General features: G+C 41.5%; 1 protein-coding gene across 2 annotated transcripts in view; it reads right to left on the bottom strand.

The window, feature by feature from the left end:
• Nucleotides 1-23,358, bottom strand: part of PHF8 (PHD finger protein 8) — a 113,106-nt gene that overhangs the window by 77,461 nt on the left and 12,287 nt on the right. For both annotated transcript variants that reach the window (XM_036270364.1, XM_036270365.1), the window contains exons 3-7: nt 8,122-8,207; nt 7,641-7,749; nt 4,652-4,812; nt 3,698-3,839; nt 1,837-2,023 (exon numbers count right to left, since the gene is read on the bottom strand). In XM_036270364.1, coding sequence (XP_036126257.1) covers nt 1,837-2,023; nt 3,698-3,839; nt 4,652-4,812; nt 7,641-7,749; nt 8,122-8,207 — 685 coding nt within the window. The remainder of the gene's footprint in view (nt 1-1,836; nt 2,024-3,697; nt 3,840-4,651; nt 4,813-7,640; nt 7,750-8,121; nt 8,208-23,358) is intronic.

The following is a 23,358-nucleotide window of genomic DNA, read 5'->3' as shown; positions in this document are numbered from 1 at the left end:
AAAATTGAATTTGTCTTTAAATGCCGTTTACAAAGAGTATTCCTTCTCACACCTACAATCAAAGCTAATTAAAAGTTTAAAAGTTCAGCCTGGCTGGCGTGGCTCAGTGGTTGACCGTAGGCCCATGCACCAGGAGGTCACCAGTTCAGCTCCTGGTCGGGGCACATGCCCAGGTTGTGGGCCTGATCCTCAGTGGAGGGCATGCAGGAGGCGGCCAGTCGATGTTCTGTCTCGTCAATGTTTCCATCTCTCTCTCCCTCTCCCTTCCTTTTTCTCTAAAATCAATAAAGAAAAAAAATTTTTAAAGAAATACATATTGTATTATGAGATAAAGAGACATCATGTCTGCAACTACTCTCAAATGTTTCAGAAAAAAATTATATATATAAAACTATTTTATTATGTTTGGTTTAGAGAAAGAAAGAATGTAATAAAATGGTAACCTGTGGAAAATCTGAGTAGACAAACGGAAATTCTTCCTATTATTTTTCTAAGTTTCCTAGAAAAAATAAATTATTTAAAAATAGAAAAGTTAAATGTAACATCTGCATAATATTTCTTTCATTTAGATGCTCCAATTTCTGCATGAGAAACCAATGGAAACAGCTAGTTCAGGATTAGAGATCATTTGGACAAGAGCCATATCCATTTTCTGTTCTTTCCTTGGCATTTCTGATAAGAAAACTAAATACCTAACAGTGGTGGAAAACAATCAAAACTACTTAAGAAATTTGTTTTCTAGACCTCAATAATCCTTTATCGTTATTGACCATTGGTATGCTAATTACAAAATTGTAACAACCAAAAGGGAAACTATCTATAGGAAGGCTGGCATTAAAATAAAACTTCTCCAGGCCCTGGCCAGTTTGGCTCAGGAGTTAGAGTGTTGGCCCGCGGAGCAGAGAGTCCCGGGTTCAGTTCTTGCTAAGGGCACGTACCTCAGCTGTGGTTCATCCTGGCCCCAGTTGGGATCAGGTGGGTGGCAAGCACTCGATGTGTCTCTCTCACATCGATGTTTCTCTCTCTCTCTCTCTTCCTCCGTCTCTCCCTCCTGCTCTATCTGAAGATAAATGCAAGTGTCCTCAGGTGAGGATAAAAAAAAAAAATTTTTTTTAAACAAAAAAAAAAACTTCTCACCCGGCCAGTGTGGCTCAGTGGACTGAGAATCAGTCCCATGGACTAAGAGGTCCCAGTTCGATTCCACGTCAGGGCACAAGCCCAGGTTGCAGGCTTGATCCCCAGTAGGGGGCGTGCAGGAGGCAGCCAATTGATGTTTCTCTCTCACATCAATGTTTCTCTCTCTCTAAAAAAAAAATCAATAAAAACATATTTTAAAAAAATAATAAATAAATAAAACAAAACTTCTCATATATAGTATATCTGGATGGCAGTGGAAGTTATACAACTATATATACAAGTGTCAAAACTCATCAAACTATACACTTAAAACATTAGTTTTATGGTATATAAATTATATCTCAAGAAATTGGGGGGAAGGAAAGTTTCTCAAGTTATCAGGAATTTCAGCAGTAAATATGAACATTTCCATACACAGTGGTAGGAGTATATATTGGTTCAATTAAGAAGATAGTTGGAGAAAATTTTAGGCATCTGCTGTTACTGAAAAAAAAAATGTTAAGCACCAACTCTAAAGTAGAGACAGTTTACATGGCATACCCACTAAGTGCCCAATCCTGACAGAGCAATTACATGGAAATGTCACCCAAATAGAATCTGGGAGGCAGGTAAGCTTCAGCAGCCTGTTTTGTGCTGCCACCTAAAACAAACAGGGTGGTCCAAGGCCTGACTGCCTCCAGAAGCCATATGCATTCCTACCTTGAGCACATGGTACCAGACCGAGGTGCCGCCAAAGTCAATGTGAAAGTCTGTATAGCTATCCCGCACACTCATGAGGCAGTACTTCTGCACATTGGGCCTCTCAAAAATACACTCCTCTGGCCACAAGTTCTCCACCCATGAGAGCTTCCGAACAATCTTGGGTGTCTCCACAAGGTTAGAAAGCCTAGCAAGGAAGGGATGAAGAGCAGATGTCAGCTGATTAGGAATGGAGGTTGAAGTCTGAATAAAATGCCCTCCCCATTCCAGTGAGAGTCAGAAAAAGACAAACTTGTTCTCTCCACAGAATCACGAAGGGTATATAGGACACTCATTTCTGTAAATCTGGTCAGCATAGTTCCACTAAGCTCTAGAAGTCCCAAGCCCCAGCTCCACAGCCTTCCCCAGTCAAAGGCAATCAGTTCCTCTACAAAAGGTTCATACTCTCCCCACCCAAGCCCACTCACTTGGCATTTGGTTTATAATAGTTCATTGTATTGTCCCCATCTCATAGTGTCTTCTTTATGAGGAACCATTAGAGAAACCTCTCTGGGCTAAGTTTCAGGTAAAGAAGTGTTTCTCCTAAACATCTGGTGGTTTTTATCCTATGTGAAAACCACAAATTGTGTAATATTGCATTCCCTTCTTTGTTCTTTCAGAAAATTCAGTGAAAACTCTACGGTCCTTCTCCATCAACTATCCAGACATTCATACATGCATTTTGTGTGCAGATTACCCACCAGATGTATCTTATTTCCCCACATTTATTTTCCTTCTATTCCAATTTTCTCTTTTTCCCCTCTTTCCATCTCCATAAGCTACTTAAAATAGTTTTTCAAAACAAATTGAGGTATAAACAGTTTTTTTTTAAATACCTTCAGGTTAATTTTGCATGTTAAAACCAACAGCAAGCCCTGGCCGGTTTGGCTCAGCGGTTAGAGCATCAGCCTGCGGTCCAGAGAGACCCGGGTTCGGTTCCCGCTAAGGGCATGTACCTCGGTTGCAGTTTGTCCCCGGCCCTGGTTGGTCGTGCGGGTGGCAGCCACTCGATGTGTCCCTTTCACATCGATGTTTGTTTCTCTCTCGCTCTCTCTCTCTCCCTCCTGCTCTATCTGAACAAAAGAATGAAAAAGTGTCCTCAGGTGAGGATAAAAAAAAAACAAACAAACAGCAAGGGTTTCAATATTGCACTATAGTTATTCTAAGATGTTGCCATTCAGGGAAACTGGTTAAAGGATATATAGGATGCCCCTGTACATTTTTTTGCAACTTTCTGTGACTCTATAATTACGTCAAAATTAAAAGTTAAAGAAGTAAACAATCAGTCAGTAAGCCTCCTAAGTGCAAAAGGATATGTTAAGATTTTTTGGGATCTCCCATGGTTCTGAGCACAGAGAAGACTACATATATCTATTGAGCACATGAGTCCAGGCAGAATTATTTAAAGGTCATAAGCTTTTTTTCTTCTTTTTTAAATCTACAAAACTGTACCCTTAGAGAAACTATTTGGGGTGGTTTTAGTAAATCTATTTCCAGGGACAGAGGACCTATCCTGGGAGTTAAACAAGTGTCCATGCCACATTCTAAATATCAGAAGGTCTAACAAAGCTGTCTTAGTCCTGAAAGAGATAAAAATTAATTAAAATAGCTACTGTATAATCTATCCAATGCTAAAAACTGTAAAGGAGAAATATGACTTGGTTGTTACAATGTGAGCATCTACCCTAGAAAAGCAGTAACCAGCTCCCCATCTCAAAGGAACTAAACATCAAGAGGAAGGGAAAGGAACACTAATATATACTCAGTTTATCATAAGTTCCAGGCATTTGTCAGGCCTTTTACTCACCCCTGTCCCTCCTACCTGGTATCGGAGAATTCCAAACTAATGACATTGAGGACTTTCTCCCTCTTCCCACTATAATAATATTTCACAAAATCACCGAGCTTCATCTTGCAGTCAGCCTGGCGGGTCACATCAATCACATCAATCTCTTTGTCAGAACCTGGAGTAAAGAGATGGGTTCTGTATCAAGTGGTCTCAGAGACCAGGGAAGAGTCTCTCATTCCCTTACCAATCCCTGGAATGGCCTTGTACTCAAAACCTCTCTCCTTAGACCTATGTGCTGGGTCCAGGACTGCTAGGGCAACAGAACTGCCTGACACACAGCCTTTCTCATGGTACAATCCACCTGTCTGGGCCCTGCTTCCTCACCTTTTCTCCTCCTATCCCCCAAAACTCATGTTCAGAAGACAAATGGCATGTGAGAGCCAAAGTCAAAGGCTTTCTCATCTCAACAGAGGGCAGAGAGGCCCATCACCATCTCTGGTATTCCCCAGGTAAAAAATGGGGCTCCACCTCGGGTTTTGTGGTCTCTTAGGAAGGAAAAGAAAGAAAAAAAACAGCCCGGCTGGTGTGGCTCAGAGGTTGAGCATCGAACCATGCACCAAGAGGTCATCAGTTCGATTCCCGATCAGGGCACATGCCCAGGTTGTACACCTGATCCCCAGTGTGGGGCATGCAGGAGGCGGCCAATCGATGTTCTCGCTCATCGATGATTCTCCCTCTCTCTCTCTCTCCCTCCCTCCCACTCCCTTCCTCTCTCTGAAATCAATAAAGAAAAAAATATTTTTTTTAAAGAAAGAGAAGAACAAGATTTTGGTTCTAGTTTTGCCAAAGAATGACTATGAACAAGGCACTTCACCTGAGATTCCCAAGATGGCCAGAAAGGAAATGCAAAAGGTAGATTAAAGGGAAGGTTCACAGGTCTTAATGAGAGTGAACAATATCACAGTTAAGAGGATCTGTGTTGCTTACCAACATAGTGTTCCACATCCCTCACAGTGAATGATGGTGAGGGTAGTGTCATCCCCAATCCATCCTTCTTCAAGACTAAGATGGGCACACTGAAGCTATTCTCTTCCAGGAATTCCACAGTCAGTTGACTTCCAGTGGGCTTCAGAATCACTTCATCTGAGCTGTGGGCCACATGAGAGAAACAAAACCCTGAGCCCCAGAGACCCTGGCACTGAAGGCCTCAATGGATGCTACCACTCATCAAAGGGGTGGGATCTTCCTGAGTCGACCTAAGGTGGACTGGAAACTAACGGCATAAATTTCATGTGCCAGGGAAGAAAGGACCTATCCAAAACAAGAAGCCAAGTCACTGGCAGAGGTGCTGAACTTAACCCAGAATATTCTGTCGAAAAGGTGCTCTTCTCTGGGTGACAAAGGAAGATATCAGTCAACTGCCTGCCCAGGAAGAAAAGACATATCTGACAAGTTTAACTGATTTATTCTAACTCAGAGCAGCAGAACCCCATTTAAAATACTGGCAAATAAAGAGAAAAGACTGATTTAAAAAAAACTAATTTTACAACCCCTTTCTCAACACACATATTTAGTTAACTAGAAAACAGGGAGGTTTTTTTTATGTTTTTTGTTTTATAATCAGGCTGGAGAAAAAATGAACTACTTGATAAATTATATTGAGACAAACATCTAGAAAAATATTAAGCTCAACATCTGCTGTACTCTTTACACAACTCTAGAGGGATAAAAGATTAAATTGGAAAAACTAAAGCCATAGAGTTGTAGGAAAAAACATGAAAGACAAGGCCCAGTAGTCACTAAAAATAGTAAAAATAAATTTAACTACATAAAAATTAAAATTTTCTATAAGAAAAGCTATTATAAACCAGTAAGAAATAGGCAATAACCCAATAGAAAAATTGTCAAATAACATAAGCAAGCAGTAACAAGAAAGGAACAAAATGACTTATAAACATACAAAAATATATGTGCCTTCTTCATAATTAAAGAAATCAAGTAGAAACAACATTTCATTTTTTATCTTATCAGATAGGCAAAAGTAGTTTCATAATAAAACAGTGCTTGCCAGGATATAGGGAATTAGACATTCTCACACATTGTCTAGCTGGGATGTGAAATGGTACAGCCGCTTTGCAAATAATTTGGCAATATTTGTAAAAATTTTTAAAGTGCATACTCTTTTATTTAGCAATTTCACTTTTAGGTAGTAAATCTACACATAAACTTATCCACATATGCAAAAACTTAAGTATTAAGACATTTACTGCAGTATTTTTTCCTAGTAGCAAAATACTAGAACAACTTAAATGTTCATCAATAGGATTGGTTAAAATAAATATATATCCATACAATGGAATACTAAATATCCATGAAAAATAATTAAGAACATTTGCATATGTTAATATGGCTTGATCTTCAAGATCTATAATTTTAGCCCTGGCCGGTGTGGTTCTGTTGGTTGGTGCTTCATCCTGTATACCAGGTCATGAGTTCAATTCCTAGTCAGGGCACATACCCAGGTTTTGGGTTCCATCACTGGTCAGGGTGTAAGAGGCAACCAATCAATGTTTCTCTCTTACACTGATGTTCCTCCCTCTCTCTCTCTCTCTTCCTCTCTCTAAAAATCAATGAAAAAAATATTTAAAAGGTACATAATTTTAGGTATTAAAAAAAGCAAGATGCAGAACAATATAGAATGTTTCTATTTGTATTTTTTAAAAAGAGCTATATACACCACACAAACAATCTTATATAAGCAAAAACTATTTCTGAAAGAATGTGCAAGAAATTGGTTGTCTTTGGAGAAGAGATCTGAGGGCTCTGAGGTAGAAAGGAGACTCACTGCCTTTAAATAAACAAACAAAACAAAAAATATTAAGTTGAAGAAACAATCATAATTCTAAACAACACTTCAATTACAGAAAATCTGAAAATGATCAAACAAATGAAAACCTAAGAAAAAGAGAGTACTTCATTATTTTTACTCAATTGACGTGATTTATTTTAATAAGCCCATCTTAATTTTTTTGTAAAGGAAAACTCTTTTTCTTGGTTGCAAAAGAAAGACATTATCACTCAAATTTTTTCTTTATCTTTTAAAAGAGATTCCTCTTGCCCCGCCAGGGTGGCTCAATGGTTGAGTGTCGACTCCTGCACCAAGAGGTCGCCTGTTTGATTCCCCCTCAGGGCACATGCCCAAAGTTGTGAGCCTAATCGCCAGTGGGGGGCATGCAGGAGGCAGCCAATCAATGTTCTCTCTCATTGATGTTTCTATTTCTCTCTCCCTCTCCCTTCCTCTCTCTCTAAAATCAATTAAGAAAAAATATTTTAAAAAAGAAAGAGATTCCTCTTCTTTTTTTATTTTATTTTATTGCTTATCCTCACCTGAGGACATTTTTGTATTTATCCTCAGATAGAGCGGGAGGTGGGGGGGGAAGAGAGAGAGAGAGAGACATGGATGTGAGAGAGACACATCAAGTGGTTGCCACCCACACAACCCCAACTGGGGCCGGGGACAAACTGCAACCAAAGGACATGCCCTTAGCGGGAACCAAACCTAGGACTCTATGGTCCGCAGGCTGACACTCTAACTGCTGAGCCAACCTGGCCAGGGCAGAGATTCCTCTTCTTTACAATGAGAATTAAACTTATGGATCTTTAAGACTCCTCATTGTAGCAATCTTTGGGTGCATGTAAATATCCTCTCCTGACTTGGGCAAAACTGCCTCCCAAACTAATAAAAGTTTCCACAAGTGGACCTTAATGTACTCTGTACATCAAATGAAACTCTAGCAATGTTTCTTAGAAATTGACTAAAACAGAAGATCCCACTCCAGAGGGAACTCACAGAGTCCTGTAGACACCCCCAAGTGGGAGAAGCACCTAATGGGACAGCAGTTGGGAAAGCCGGGAAGAGAAGGTCCAGCTTCCCAGAGCCTTGGAGTTCACCAGCCCTTGGGGTACAGGTACTCACCAGTCAAAGGTCCTACTGCGGAGCTCTCGAATGAATGTAGGGCTTCCAGTTTTCACCGGCTTCCCCTTGTGTGTATCATGCCCTTTTGAAGAAACACGGCGTTTTTTCACTAAGACAGAAAAAGACATGGAACCATGAGTCAGAATGACTGAGCTATAGTTCCAAGAGCAAAGGCCTCAGCAGATCCTGCTTCTCTTCCAATCTAATAACCCCTTGGAGCACCTGGAGTCAACAAAGCCCTCACAGACTCAGGAAGGTTCCTGGTGAGGATAGGTGCTTCCTCTAAGGAATCCCTAGGAAGGAAGGGAGGTAAAGCTCTGCACTCTGCCCTCTCAGTGGCGTAGCTGCTGTCCTGCAGGGCCTATAGTCTTCTGCTATTTCCCAAGGGAGAGGAACCTGAATCACCCAGACAAAGGCAATCTCCCTTCCAAGCTTCCTTGCCAGAGCCCACCTTCTCTTAGAAACTCCAAGATCTACTTACTAATGGAGGGCCCATGTAAGACCTCACAGTTGGGGCAGTGGTAGAGATCAATGTCGGCAGCCTTCTCCTCTTCGACACCAACACAACTAGAAAAGACAAAGTCAGCAAAGGTTTATGAAAATTTTATTTTTCATAAGGTCTAGAACCATCCAGCACACATGGCTATTTACATTTAAATTAATTCAAATTAAGTAAAATTTAAAAGGAGTTCCTCCATCACACTAGCTATATAATTCAAGTACTGAATAGGCACATGTGGCGAGAGGTTACCATATTGGGCAGATTATCAAACATTTTCATCAATGCAAAAAGTTCTACTGGACCGACCACACTGAGCTAAAACCATTATGACAGAGTTAAAAACATACAGACAGCCCTGGCAGGTTTGGCTCAGCGGTTAGAGCGTCAGCTCACGGACCACAGAGGCCTGGGTTCGGTTCCCGCTAAGGGCACGTACCTCAGTTGCAGTTTGTCCCCGGCCCTGGTTGGGGTTGTGTGGGTGGCAACCATTTGATGTGTCTCTCTCACATTGATGTTTCTCTCTCTCTTCCTCCCTCTCTCCCTCCCGCTCTATCTGAAGATAAATGCAAAAATGTCCTCAGGTAAGAATAAAAGCAAAACAAAACAAAACCTATTTTTAAAAACATACAGCCCTGGCCGGTTTGGCTCAGTGGTTGGGTGGTTGGAGCGTCGACCTGCAGTCCAGAGACCGGGGTGCAGTTCCCACTAGGGGCATGTACCTCGGTTGCAGTTTATCCCCGGCCCTGGTTGGGTTGTGCGGGTGGCAGCCACTCAATGTGTCCCTTTCACGTTGATGTTTCTCTCTCTCTCTCTCTCTCTCTCCCTCCCACTCTATCTGAACAAAATATGGAAAAATGTCCTCGGGTGAGGATAAAAAAAAAAGAAGGAACATGGCAAATTCCTTAAAAAATAAATAAATAAAAACATACAGACAGTAAAACTTAATATTAAGACTCAGAATGGTCAAAGCTGAAAGAGACCATTAAATGACTCTATTAAATGACTAATAGAGCAGCACTGTCCAACAGAAATATAATGGGAGCCAATAGGTAATTTTAAATGTTCTAGTAGCAAAAAGCTGTGGTGCATATACACAATGGAACATTATGCAGCTGTAAGAAAGAGAGATCTCTTATCCTTTGAGGGACCTGGAGAGCTTTATGCTAAGCGAAATAAGCCAATCAGAGAAAGAAAAATACCACATGATTTCACTTATTTGTGGACTATAATGAATAAAATAAGCTAATGAACAAAATACACCCAGGGACATAGAAAGGAGTACAGTTCAGACTGACAAACCTCTGGGGAGGGGGACGGGGGGGATGGATGAGATAAACCAAAGAACTTATATGCATGTATGCATAACCAATAGACATAGACAACAATGCTGGCCGGGGGTGGGGTGGGGGGGGACAAGGGTGTCTAGGGGGGAAAAGGAGAAACATCTGTAACAAAAATAAATTAATAAAAATGGGGAAAAAAATTTTTTAATGTTCTAGTAGCCACATGAGAAAGGTAAATTTTAATAATATTTTATTTAACCAATATATCCAAAATATTATCATTTCAATATATAATAAAAAATTTAAACTTTATTGAGCTGTTTTACTCTATTAAATGACTAAAAGGGTATTTTATAGTCAACAGCGGTTCTGAGTAAAGGATTACAGGTGATTATTTTTCTCTTCCTTATCTGTATTTTCTAATTTTCTACAGTGAACATGTGTTACTTACTTCATACTATAATGACTAAAAAATATTTAATTTGAAAATCTGAGTTTGCATGTATACGAGGTGGAAATTTCACAAAATTATACCCTTCCTCATCAAAGAAGTCATCAGCAGTCCTCCAAATAACTCGGGCTAAGATCAAACTCCTAAAATCTTTTGGTCAGATACACACACCAGGAAGAATAAAAATAGGGCAGAGCTCCAGCTATTTCAGCCAAGATCATGCTCACAAACTGACTTCCTGGGATCAGGACCCCACCACTTTCTCAATTGCTAATCCTAATGCCTGTAAACCTACTGCATATCAATAAACTGGGGATATCACTATCTATCTGATCGGATTTTTAAAAGGACTCAGACAATGTATATAAAGTGCCGCATTCAGTGAGCACAGAGTCTGGTACATAGTAAGTAATCAGTAATAGCTATTATTTTTTCACCCAGCCTACACCTTCTTTAAATATATTCCCCAGACCTTACAGCACTAACTCACTTACTTCTCTGGACTACATACACCCCTGTTACCCTTGGACACTGCTCAAGAAGGACTCCTCTAGTATCTCCCTCCTGAACTTTCATCCCATATAGCTATGTGCTTTCTCTACCCCAAATATCCATTGTTCATCAACTTTCTCCTCTTTTTTGCTATACCCCCAGCAACCCTATTTCTTGGTAAACAAACCCCTCTATATTCACATCCCTTCAACCCCTTCTCTTCACCTTCTTGGTTTAACTGAATGCAGCTTCTCACCATTTTCTCTATACCAGTGCCACTCAAAGGGTGGTCCATGCACTGATGTTATAAGTACAAACGGAGAGTAAATATCCAAAAACTTTAATGGCAATTTGGTTGAGTGATTTTATGTCTGTTGAATCTAATAATAAAAAAATTGGAGCTTTTATTTTGTATAGCTTTTTTGTTCAAAACACTTTTCTAGTAATTCACATTTTATTTTACAAAAGGACTGGTCCATTATGGATTGGAAATTAAAAAGTCAAAGAAGCACTTTGGTAGAGCCCTGTCAGGTGGAAGTTGTACATTATTCCAGATTCTTATAACTCAGGGCTGGGCTGGGGTTAGACATCCCCCTCACTCTCCAGTGAGACTTTGAGATCATCTCTCTTCTACCCTTGTGTAAGATCTCCTATACCACTGAGTCTCATGTCACCTAGTCATACTGCTTCCCACTCCTCTTCACTGTCAGCTGCTCATCTCCACAACACCACCTCTTCATTCACTGAAGAACCTACTCAGATTCCTCTACTCCTGCCAATATTCCACGTGCCAACACTATCAATGTAGAGGCCCAATATCTTGGCCTTTTAGCTCTTTGACCTTCTCATCTTTAGAGACTGCTACCTCCATTCCCATTTCAGTTACCAACTCCTATAGCCAACATTTGCAGTTGCACCACCTATATGAAATGTGAAATTCTCTGACCACAAGTATAGCCATTCAGCTCTCATTCATTACATCTGTCCTTTGCCCATAAAATCCCTTGATCCTACTTTTAACCTATTCACTTATTTTTTTAATATGTTTTTTATTGATTTTTCAGAGAGAGAGAGGAAGGCGGAGAGAGATAGAAACATTGATTGGATTCTTCGTGCACACCCCATACTGGGGATCAAGCCCGCAACCCCCAGCATGTTGCCCTGGTCAGGAATCAAACCAGGACCTCTCAGTCCATGGGACGATACTCAATCAACTAAACCACACCAGCCGGGCATATTCACCTATTCCTGACTTCACCCTTCTTGGCTAGCTTGAATTCCAGCATTTATCACTTCAACCATTCTCTTACAGTTACCAACTCACTTGCCCCACTGTCTCTCCATCACTACCACATGCAAATCCCAATCCTGGCTTAATCCAACTATATAACACTGGACCACTGGGCAGGGCTAGAGAAGAATCACCCTTGGATTGGTGCCATAAATTCATTGTCTAAAATATCTGAGTCACAGAATACCCAATACAATATTAAAGGGGAAGAATTAAGTTGGAAGACTGATGCTACCAGACTTTAAGACTTACTCTAAAGCTACAGTAGTCCAGGCAGTGTGGTATTGAAAGAATAAACAAACAGATCAGTGGAAAAGAACAAAGAACCCAGAAACAGATCAGTGGAAAAGAACAGAGAACCCAGAAACAGACCCACATAAAAATAGTCAACTGGCCCTGGCCAGCGTGGCTCAGTTGGTTGGGCATAGTCCCATGCACTGAAAGGTTGCCAGTTTGATTCCTAGTCAGGGCATATGCCCAGGTTGTGGGCTCGATCCTTGGTAGGGGTCCTGCAGAAGGCAGCTGATTAATGTCTCACTCTCACATCGATGTTTCTCTCTCTCCTTCACCCTCCTCTCTCTCTAAAAAGCAATTTTAAAACTTTTTAAAAATAGTCAACTAGTTTTTGACACAGGAGCAAAGGTAATATTAATGCAGCAAAGTCAGTCTTTTCAACAAATGGTGCTGGGACAACTGGACATCCACATGCAAACAAATGAATCTAAACACAGACCTTACACCTTTCACAAAAATGAACCCACAATGGATCATAGGCCTAAATATAAAACACAAAAGTATAAAATTCCCAGAAGATAACATAAGAGAAAACCTAGATAACTTTGTGTTTGGCAATGCCTTTTTAGATGTAACACCAAAGGCACAATCCATGAAAGAATTGATAAACTGGACTTCATTAAAATTTAAAATCTCTGTAAAAGACTCTGTCAAGTGAATGAGAAGACACACCACAGACTGTGAAAAAAAATATTTGCAAAAGACATATCTGATAAAGGACTGTTATCCAAAACACACAATGAACTATTAAAACTCAACAATAAGAAAATGAACAACCCAATTAAAAATGGTCAACAGATCTGAACAGACACCTCACCAAAGAATATATACAGATAGCAAATAAACATATGAAAAGGTACTCCACATTATATGTCATTAGAAAAATGCAAATTAAAACAACAATAAGATATCACTAAATACCTATCAGAATAGCCGAAGTCCAGAAAACTGACAACGCCAAATGCTGGAGGAGAGGTGGAGCAACAGGAACTTTTATTCTTTGCAGGTGGGAATGCAAAATGGTACAGCCACTTTGGAAGACAGTTTGGCAGTTCCTTACAAAACCACACATACTCTTACCATGCAATCAAGCAATCATACTCCTTGGCATTTACTCAAAGGAATTTAAAACTATGTCCACCCAAGAACCTGCACACAGATGTTTATAATCAGCTTTATTAACAATCGCCAAAATTTGGAAGCTACCCAGATATCCTTCAATAAGTGAATGGATGTCTTGAGGTATATCAAGACAACTGAGCCCGGCCAGTGTGACCCAGTGGTTTGAGCATCAACCCATGCACCAACACGGTGCCGGTTTGATTCCCGGTCAGGGCACATGCCCAGGTTGTGGGCCCGATCCCCAGTAGGGGGCACGCAGGAGGTAGCCAATCGATGTTCTCTCTCATCAATGTGTCTATCTCTCTCTCTCTCTCTCCCCTTCCTCTCTCTCTATAATCAATAAAGAAAAAAATCTTTTAAAAAAGACAATTGAGCCCTGGCTGGTTTTGCTCAGCGGTTAGAGCGTCGGCCCGTGGACCAGAGAGACCCGGGTTCGGTTCCTGCTAAGGGCATGTACCTCAGTTGCAGTTTGTCACGACCGCAGTTGGGGTTGTGTGGGTGGCAACCAGTCGATGTGTCTCTTTCACATTGATGTTTCTCTCTCTCTCTTCCTCCCTGTCTTCTTCCCCCTCTATCTAAAAATAAATGCAAAAATGTCCTTGGGTAAGGATAAAAAAATAAAACAGAGACAATTGAACCTTGGCTGGTATGGCTCAGCGGTAGAGCGTCAGCCCATGGACCACTGAGTCCTGGGTTCGATTCCAGCCAGGGGCACGTACCTGGGTTGCAGTTCATCCCCAACCCTGGTTAGGGTAATGCAGGAGGCAACCAGTCAATGTGTTCCTCTCACATCAATATTTCTCTCTCTTCCTGAAGATAAAAATGAAAAAATATCCTTGGTGAGGACATAAATAAACAAATAAATAAATGAATGAATGAATGAATGAATGAATGAATGACAATTGAACCCTGGCCGGTTTGGTTCAGAGGTAGAGCATCAGCCCGCAGACCAATGAGTCTCAGGTTCAATTCCAGTCAATGGCACATATCTCAGTTGCAGTTAGTCCCTGGCCCTGGTAGGGGTCATGTGGGAGGCAGCCAGTTTATGTGTCTCTCTCTCTCTCCCTCCCACTCTATCTAAAGATAAATTGAAAAATATCATCAGATGAAGATTAAAAAAGGGAAAAAAAATAAAGACAATTGAATATTACTCACTGCTAAAAAGAAATGCTCTATCAAGTGATGAAAAGACATGGAGGAAACTTAAATGCATATTACTAAGTGAAAAAAAGCCAATCTGAAAAGGCTACATTATTATGATTCCAACTATGGGGACAGTACAAGATCAGTGGTTGCCAGGAGTTAGTGAGGGAGAAAGAGATGATCAGGTGGAGCGCAGAGGATTTTTAGGGCAATGAAACTATTCTATATGATACTAAAATGTTATAGTTGAAAGTAAATATCATGATGTTGATGATGGGGGAAGTGATGCACAGGGGTGTAGGAAGCATATGGGAAATCTCTGTTCATTCCCCTTAATTTGGCTGTGAAACTAAACTACTGTAAAAAATAAAATCTATTAAAAAATATCTGGGTTGTGCTTCCTGACAATCCTCCCATATTGCCCTGCTCAGTTCTCTCTCCCATTAGTAGCTATGTCAAATCTCTTTTTTATCTCAGCAAATAACCCTCCTCCTACTTCTTAGACAAAATGAAGTAATCAGATGGGAACTACCTCAACTTCCCACACCAGATCCACCTCCTCCTGCACCCAGCCTTTCCTCCTGTTACAACAAAAGAACTATCCTTCCTTCTTTCTAAAGCCAGCTTTTCCACCTGGGTCACATCTTTTTCTTAATCTTCTCAATCAATTATCCTTGCTTTCTGCAGTATCTTCAACTAGCTCTCTACCTCTTCCTTTACAATAGCATTTAAACAAGCTCACTTGATCTTTACAGACAACAAAGACAAGACCATCCTTCCTCCTGCCTGCCACTTTACAGTCAAATATCTTCTTTGGTTAAAACCTATGCAGCTTCACAATGACTTTTAATGAACAGGTATCAGTTATACATGGTACAAAACTCAAAAGGTAAAAAGTGTACACAGTGAAAAGTCTTCCTCCTAGCTACCAGGCAGTATCCAGAAATGTTCTATCAGAGCCAAACTTATAAAAAGTTTTTCGAGTTGCTGTGTACACTTTCTCACCCATTTGCTGCAGTCTGATTTTAGTCCTTGCCTTCTTTAAAAGAGATCTCACCAATGTCCTGACCTCCCTACTGATACCTGCAAGAAGTACTTCTCTCCTTTATCTTACTTGATCTCTTAGCAGCATTACCACAGTGCCAACCTTGTGCTCTCTCCACCTGACAAGCTCTCTCTACCTTTGACTTCCAGAACAGCCCATTTGCCTGGTGTCCATTCCTTCTGCTAACACTTAATGAACATCTGCCAGGCCCTGGTCTAAGTACTGGGGAGACAAAAAAACAACATAGCATACAAAAAAGCCCTGCCCTCATGGTGCTGACATTCTAGTAGGGGAAATCAGACAGGAAACAAGATAAATAAATGTAATCAGTGAATTACATTTTATGTTAGATAGCGAGAAGAGCTAAACAGAAAAAATAAAGCAGGAAGGGAAATATATATGCAGTGTATATATACCTACACATGTTGGTCAGGGGTGGGGGTAAGAGGCATGGTAGTGATATTATTTTAGGTAAGGAAGACAGGGGGAGATTTACAGACAAAACTACTTCTGAACAAACAGCTGAAAGGAATAAGAAATCAAGCCCTATGACTATGAGGGGAAAGCACCCCAATTACAGAGAACAGCAAGTACAAAAGCCCTGTGGCAAGAGTGTGCCTACAAATTAAAGCAACAGCAAGGAGCAGAGTGCTCTGGAATAGAAAGAGAAAGGGAACACACAGTAATAGGTCAGAAAGGTAATGAATGGGCTTTTGCTTTTCCTAAGTAAAGAACTGGATGAAACCCACAGGATTATGAGCAGAGATATGTTGTGATCTTAATTATGTCTGTCTCCTGTTTCACAGTGCACTCTTTTTCTCTTGCCCACTCTAAATGTTGATGTTTCTTAGGCCCTCCTGCCCAGACACTCTTCTCTCCTCACTTCCCAGGGCTCCATGCACCTGTAACTGTAAGCCATCTCTCTCTGCTGAGTGTCAAGACCCCTCTCTTGAAATGCCTCCTGGGTATCTCTACTGGATAACCCACATACACACTTCAAATTGAACTTGTTCAAATTAAATTTCTCCCCCTGCCTACTCCCTAAACCTGCTCCCTCTTTCCTCTTGTTTTCTTTTGCATTTATCTTCAGATAGAGCTGGAGGGAGAAAGGGAGGAAGAGAGAGAGAGAAACATCGACTGGTTGCCACCCACACGACCCCAACCGGGGCCGGGGACAAACCCTTAGTGGGAACCGAACCCGGGACTCTCTGGCCCTCAGGCTGACTCCAACCGCTGAGGCAAACCGGCCAGGGCAACCTGCTTCCTCTTGTAGCAGCTGGCACTATAACCTTACCAGGTGTTTAAGCCAGAAACCTGGCAGTCACTGATGACTCACCTCTCACCCTCTCCTTCTAGTATACCCTGAGTAGGCATTCGAATGTCAAGAACTTAGACTTTAAGGCCAGACTGCCTGGGTTTACTTCCTGGCTGTACTTGCCATTTACCAGCTGTGGAATCTTGGACAAATTACTTAACCTCTCTGTGCCTCAGTTTCCATATCTCTGAGGTGGGAATAAAAATTGTAAATACATCAGCCTAGCCAGTGTGGCTTAGTAGATTGAGCATCGTCCCATGCACCAAAAGGTCGCTGGTTCAATTCCCACTCAGGGCACATGCCCAGGTTGTGGGCTTGACCCCCAATAGGGGGCATTTAGAAGGCAGCCAATCAAAATTTCTATCTCTCCCTCTCCCTTCCTCTCTCTCTTAAAAAAATTGTACAGGCCCTGGCCGGTTTGGCTCAGCGGTTAGAGCGCCGGCCTGCGGTCCGGAGAGACCCGGGTTCGGTTCCCGCTAAGGGCACGTACTTCGGTTGCAGTTTGTCCCCGGCCCTGGTTGGTCGTGCGGTGGCAGCCACTCGATGTGTCCCTTTCACATCGATGTTTCTCTCTCTCTGTCTCTTCCTCTCTCTCCCTCCCACTCTATCTGTGCAAAAAATGGAAAAATGTCCTCGGGTGAGGATAAAAAAAAAAAAAAAAAAAATTGTACAGCCCAGCCAGTGTCACTCAGTGGTTGAGCATCAACCCATGGACCAAGAGGTCACAGGTTCAATTCCCTGGTCAGAGTGCATACCCAAATTGTGGCTGGATCCCCAGTGTGGGGTGTGCAGGAAGCAGCCAATCCATGTGTCTCTCTCATTGACGTTTCTATCTCTCCCTCTCCCTTCCTCTCTCTCTAAAAAAACTCAATGAAACATATTTTTAAAAAATAATAAAAAAAATTGTACATATATCATAAAAGTTGTCATGAAAAGTAAATGAGTTAATTTATATAAAGTGTTTAGAAGAGTGCCTGGCACACAGTAAGTGTTCTGTATGTGCTGTATTATCACCCAAGTTATCACCATGGCCTACCAATTCTACCTCCTAATTATCTATCAATTGTAACCTTCTTTCATAATCACTGCCCCTGCCCTAATCCAAGACACTATTATCTGTAACTGGGATTATTGTCCTGCCCGCCTAACTGGGCTCCTGGGCCTCTACTCTTTCCTCACTGAACCAGCCCTTCACACTACAGCCAACGTGATCATTTTAAAAACACAAATTTGTGTCCAGCCAATGTGGCTCAGTGGTTGAGCGTCAACCCATGCACCAACAAGTCGCCGGTTTGATTCCTGGTCAGGACACATGCCCAGGTTGTGGGCCTGATCCCTGGTGGGGGGCATGCAGGAGGCAGCCAACCGATGCTCTTGTTCATCGATGTTCTTATCTCTCGTTCCCTCTTACTTCCTATCTCTGTAAAATCAATAAAGGAAAAACAATTTTTTTAAATAAATAAATAAAAACGCAAATTTGACCCGGTCAACCCTTGCTCAAAACCCCACACAGGATTCCTATTCTCCTTAAGGTAAAATAAAAACTTACCATGGCTTTGCCTCTCCAGCCTTACCTCATGCCCCTCACATACAACATCAGCTATATAATTTGTGGGGCCTGGTGCAAGTGAAAATCAGAGGGCCCCTGTTTGCAAAACAGAAAAAAAGCTTTTTCTTTCTTCCATGGTCTCTCTCTCTCTCAACTTGTCAGGGAGTTTATTATTTGCTATTTACTGGCATGCTCCCTGGGGCATGGGGAGTGAGTGCAGGCCCTCAGAGGCACCCAGGGGCCATGCCCTGTGATTCAGTGTGCAAGGTGCATACACCTGATTCTGACTCTCTTACACCTGCACTTAAACCCAGTGCCCCAGGCAGCCAACCGAGAACTTGTTCAGGGAGGCAGGACCACACATGAGCTAAAGTTCTAAGTCCCCAGGAATCGCTCCTCTGTCCCATTGGACTTCATATGCAAAACACAAATTCAAAGGTAAATTTAGTAAGAATTTCAAGACAATAATCACAGAGCATTAAACATCAAGCATGGGGCCCCCTTCCAAATATAAAGCTCTGTGTGAATATGGTGGTCATGCTCCCATGAAGTCAGCCCTGCTCTCAGTGCCATACTCTTCCTGATCTCTGGGTCTCATCACACATGGCTGTGTCTTGAACATTCCTGCTCTTCCTCTTCCCTGCAACCTTGGCACCCCACACACACTATCCCTATTTCATCACTCACCACATGGCCTTGCAACTGCTCATGTTCTTGCTATCTGCCTCCACTGTCTTCAGCAGACAGCATCTATCTTATTCACCAGCAGTCCTCACCTTATCCATCTCCTTGTCTTGCTTTATTTATTATTCAACCCAATTCAATAAACATTTATTGGGCTAGATAACTGCTCATAGAAGGAAAGCAGATGGATGAAAATCAGGCTTCTAGCAGCACTCTCTCAATAATTATCACCTGGGACCAAGAGTCCTAAATGTTATTTTGCTTCCTTGGTGAAAATAATTATCACAGTACCAGGTCTTAAGCTTAAGATGAATTATCCCCAAATAGTATCATAGAGCCTGGTACATGGTAGGTAGTCAATCAATATTTGTTTAAGTAGGTAAGTGCATAAATTCAATAAACATCAAGAATAGCCACTGCCCTCATGGAGTGGATATTTTAGATAGGGAGATACACAGGTGGTACCAGAACAGTTTCATAAGTGCTACAAAGTAAATAATGCCGGGTAAGGGGGTAGTGAGTGAATGAGTAAATTTGAAGCTCGCATGTAAGAACTGAAGAGAAAACTGAGCTATTAATTATAGATATATTATCAAATTTAATCCTCACAACAAATCAGGGCATTCTGTATGGTATTCAGAGGCACTACATACAGCACAGAGGTTAAAAGCAGAGATTTGACTTGGGAGCCATACTGCCTAGGTTTGAATTTCACCTCTGCCACTTACTAGCTGTATGAACTTAGGCAATTTACTTAACCTTACTGTGTCTCAGTTTTTGCATCTATACAATGAGACTGTTAATAGTACCTCACCTCAGAGAATTATAAAGAATTTAAAGAATTTGGCACATGATAAGTATTGGCTATCATTGTCATTAATATTCTAATTTAACAGATGAGAAATGTAACTAAATAAATTGTTGGCCATTAAAAAACTAGTAAATAACAGAGCAGGATGAAATCCAGATCTGTGTGACTCCACTATATCATGACATATAACTAGAATATAGTGTGGGGTTGTTAACACAGTTAAGTGCTATGAAAACAAAATGGGCATTCAATCCTTCCAGGAGCGAGGAACTGACTGGAGGCTGAGAACTAAAGAAGCTTGAGAGGTGACAAAGTTGCTCAGGAGCCTGTCTGGCTTATCTGCTCAACCTCTGCTTTCGAACAGTGGCCAAAGAGCCAGATCCTGTCACCACCTGTGCCCTGGAAAAAGAATAACTTCATTCACAAATAAAGAGGGAAAAGAGCATATTTTACCGTTCTTCATTATTAAAAAAATACCAGAAAAATACAAGTCAATTTCTGGTTTTCTGCAACAACCTTAACAATCTACAAAAACAGGGATGAACCATTCATAGAAGCTGAGGCACCCACCATTTCCACCAGTAGCTCTCCTTCTTCCCAGCACATAAGTTTGCCAAAAACAGGTATCACTAAATTATGGATGTACCAACACAATCATTCCATATGCACTCACACACACACAAATAGGCTGTAATCTCTACCTCCAAAAAACCCAGCCAAACAAAAAAATCCTCTTGTGACCCCTTCAGTCACTGTCCCATTACTGTTTCCCTGTATACCAAAACCCCTCAAAATGGAGTCTTTCTTGAGTCCTTTCACAGTCCCAATCCAATCCATCAGCAAATCCTGTAATCAATATAGATTCAAAGTTCAACCATTTCTCATCACCACTGCCTACCTACACCAGTGTTTCTCAAATATTAGGGGACATCAGAAACACCTGGCGGGCTTGTTAAGCCATTCCTGGGCCTCATACCCAGGGATCCTGACTCAGTAGGCCTGGGGTGGAGCCCATGCATGTGCATTTCTTTCTTTTTTTAAATTTTTTTCCCTTTATTGACTTTTTAGAGAGAGAGAAAGAGGAAGAGAGAGATAGAAACATGGATGAGAGAGAACATTGATTGGCCGCCCCCCACTGGGGATCAGGCCCACAACATGGGCATGTGTCCCTACTGGGAATTGAACCGGCGACCTCTTGCTGCATGGGTTGATGCTCAGCCACTGAGCCACACCAGCCGGACATGCATGTGCATTTCTAACAAGCTTCCAGGTGATGCAGATGCTGCTGTTGCTGCTGTCCAGGGACCACACTTTAAGGAACCCCACACAACTCTCCCAGCTTCCACCCTTGTGCCTCACCTTGAAGCTGTCCTCATAACAGACAAAGCCTAAAGCAGATCACAACTACCCTTTGCTCAAAACCCTTGTGTTCCCATCCCCCTTGGAGTGAAAACCAAGTTCTTACAATGGTCCATAGGGCACTATACCTGTGGTTCTCAAACTTTAGTGTGCATCAGAATCACCTGGAGAGATTATTAAAACAGATTCTTACACCCCACCTCCAGAGTTTCTGGTTTGGTAGGTCTGGGATAGGATGCAAATATTTGCTTAACCAGTTCCCACGTGATGCTGATTCTTGCATGTCCAGGGACCACACTTGAGAGTCACTGCCCTACATGATCTGCGCCAACCCTGCCAGTCCCTATCATTAGCTTCTCCTATTCTCCCTTCACTCACTCTGCCCATTGGCCTTCTTGCTGTAACTGGAATGGTGGCATGCCAGGTGTGCTCCCCACTCAGGTCCTTTATTTCCTCTACTGGAACCCTCCTCCCCCACTTATCAGCATGGTTTCCTCCCTCACTTTCCTTCTAGCCTCTGCTCATGTGTTATCCATGTATAATCACCCTATATAAAATAACCACGCCTCCAGCCCTGGGAGTGGCACTCCAGCTCCTGCTCACTCTGCTTTACGTTTCTCTATACCACTTATTATCACTTGACACACTATATATTTACCAGCTGGTTTACTGTCTCATGTTCACTGCTGTATCCTACCATTCCAGTGTCTAGAACAATGCCCAGAACACAGCACATATCTATTGAGTGAGTACATAAATGAGTGAATAAATTAATAAAGCGATCTTATTTTCTATCTTGAGATAATCTAGACAGCCCATGTCTTCATCTCTATCTCCCATGGTTCTTAGCCCACTCCTTGGCAAACAGTAAATATTCAATAAATATTTATTGAATGAATATTCTACGTGATTGCCAAATTGAGTATCTACTATGTGCCAAGGACTATGCTAAAAGCTTTACAGACATTTGCTCATTAATCCTCACAACAACTTATGAAACATGGATTCTTTCTGTTTTAAAGCTAAGAAAGCAGAAGCATAAAGAGGTAAAATGACCTGCCCAGAGCAACAGAACTAGTAAATGGAAGCAGCAGGATTCCAGGTCAGGTTACTTTGACTCCCAAGCCATGCTTTCACCTCTATGACTGTTTCCAAAGCAAATTTTCATTTACCTTCCATAACTCAGTCCTGGGCATCATGCCTATCAGACCTTCCAATGTATCCTAAATTTTCAAGACACTCCTCTTGGAGACACTGACCATCCATTCTTTAGTACATGTTTGCCATTCCAAACTCCTTCCAAGTGAGCTGGGACAAAAATTATGCTACCCCAATGATGAAGGGATAGTTCTATATTTTGATTGCTGTGGTTAAACAAATCTACAAAAGTGATAAAATTGTGTAGAACTAAATACACATACACACAACTGTTAGTACATACAAAACTGGTAAGATTGCCCTGGCTGGTTTGGCTCAGCGTCGGCCTGTGGTCTAGAGAGACCCAGGTTCGGTTCCCACTAAGGGCACGTACCTCGATTGCAGTTTGGCCCCGGCCCTGGTTGGGTCATGCGGGTGGCAGCCACTCGATGTGTCCCTTTCACGTCAATGTTTCTCTCTCTCTCCCTCCCCACTCTATCTGAACAAAAAAAAAAGGAAAAATGTCCTTGGATGAGGATAAAAAAAAAAATTGGTAAGATTGGTGGATTAAACCAATATCAGTTTCCTGGTTTTGATATTGTACTATAGTAACATGAGGAAAACTGAGTAAAGGTACACAGGCACGCTCCATAAATTTTTTGCAACTTGGTGTGAATCTATAATTATTTAAAAAAATAAAATTTCATTTAAAAACTATGCCACTCCAAGTGATATCCCAAGAGCAGGCTGTCCTCTGATCCTTCTAACTCTACACCCTATAAGACCTTCTCCAGGGCAGCCCATATATTATATCTAGTAAACACTGCATATAAATGTCGAGACCTCTGTTCCCTTTGGCACACACCTTTTTTTGGCCACACACTCCTAAAGCTATGGGTTAGCCTTCTACTGCTTCAAAATAAAAAGTAGTGTAAACTTTAGCCTTAACCTGATTTCACTTGGAACAAAAATGTGAATTGTACGTGAATTTATAAGCCTGATTTTCTCCCACAATGTCTTGAAAATAGCTTAACCTGAACAGTGCTTTATACTGTCTACAGTATTGTACCTTACAGCAAGAGTCCAAGAGACCCAGGTCTGACTGATGGTGAGCAACTAACTGGCTATGTAACTTTGGGCAAGTTATTTAATCTCATGGGAGAAAATAATAGTTCCAAAGAGCTATTTTAAAGATTAATTGGTCACTTCTGGTACTGGAACATGGAATAGACATACTTCT

This window comes from Molossus molossus, unplaced genomic scaffold, assembly GCF_014108415.1.
Source record: "Molossus molossus isolate mMolMol1 unplaced genomic scaffold, mMolMol1.p scaffold_m16_p_2, whole genome shotgun sequence".
In the NCBI taxonomy this organism is placed as follows: domain Eukaryota; kingdom Metazoa; phylum Chordata; class Mammalia; order Chiroptera; family Molossidae; genus Molossus; species Molossus molossus.
The sequence above is the reverse complement of the archived record's forward strand: the minus strand, read 5'-3'. Positions and strand labels throughout refer to the sequence as shown.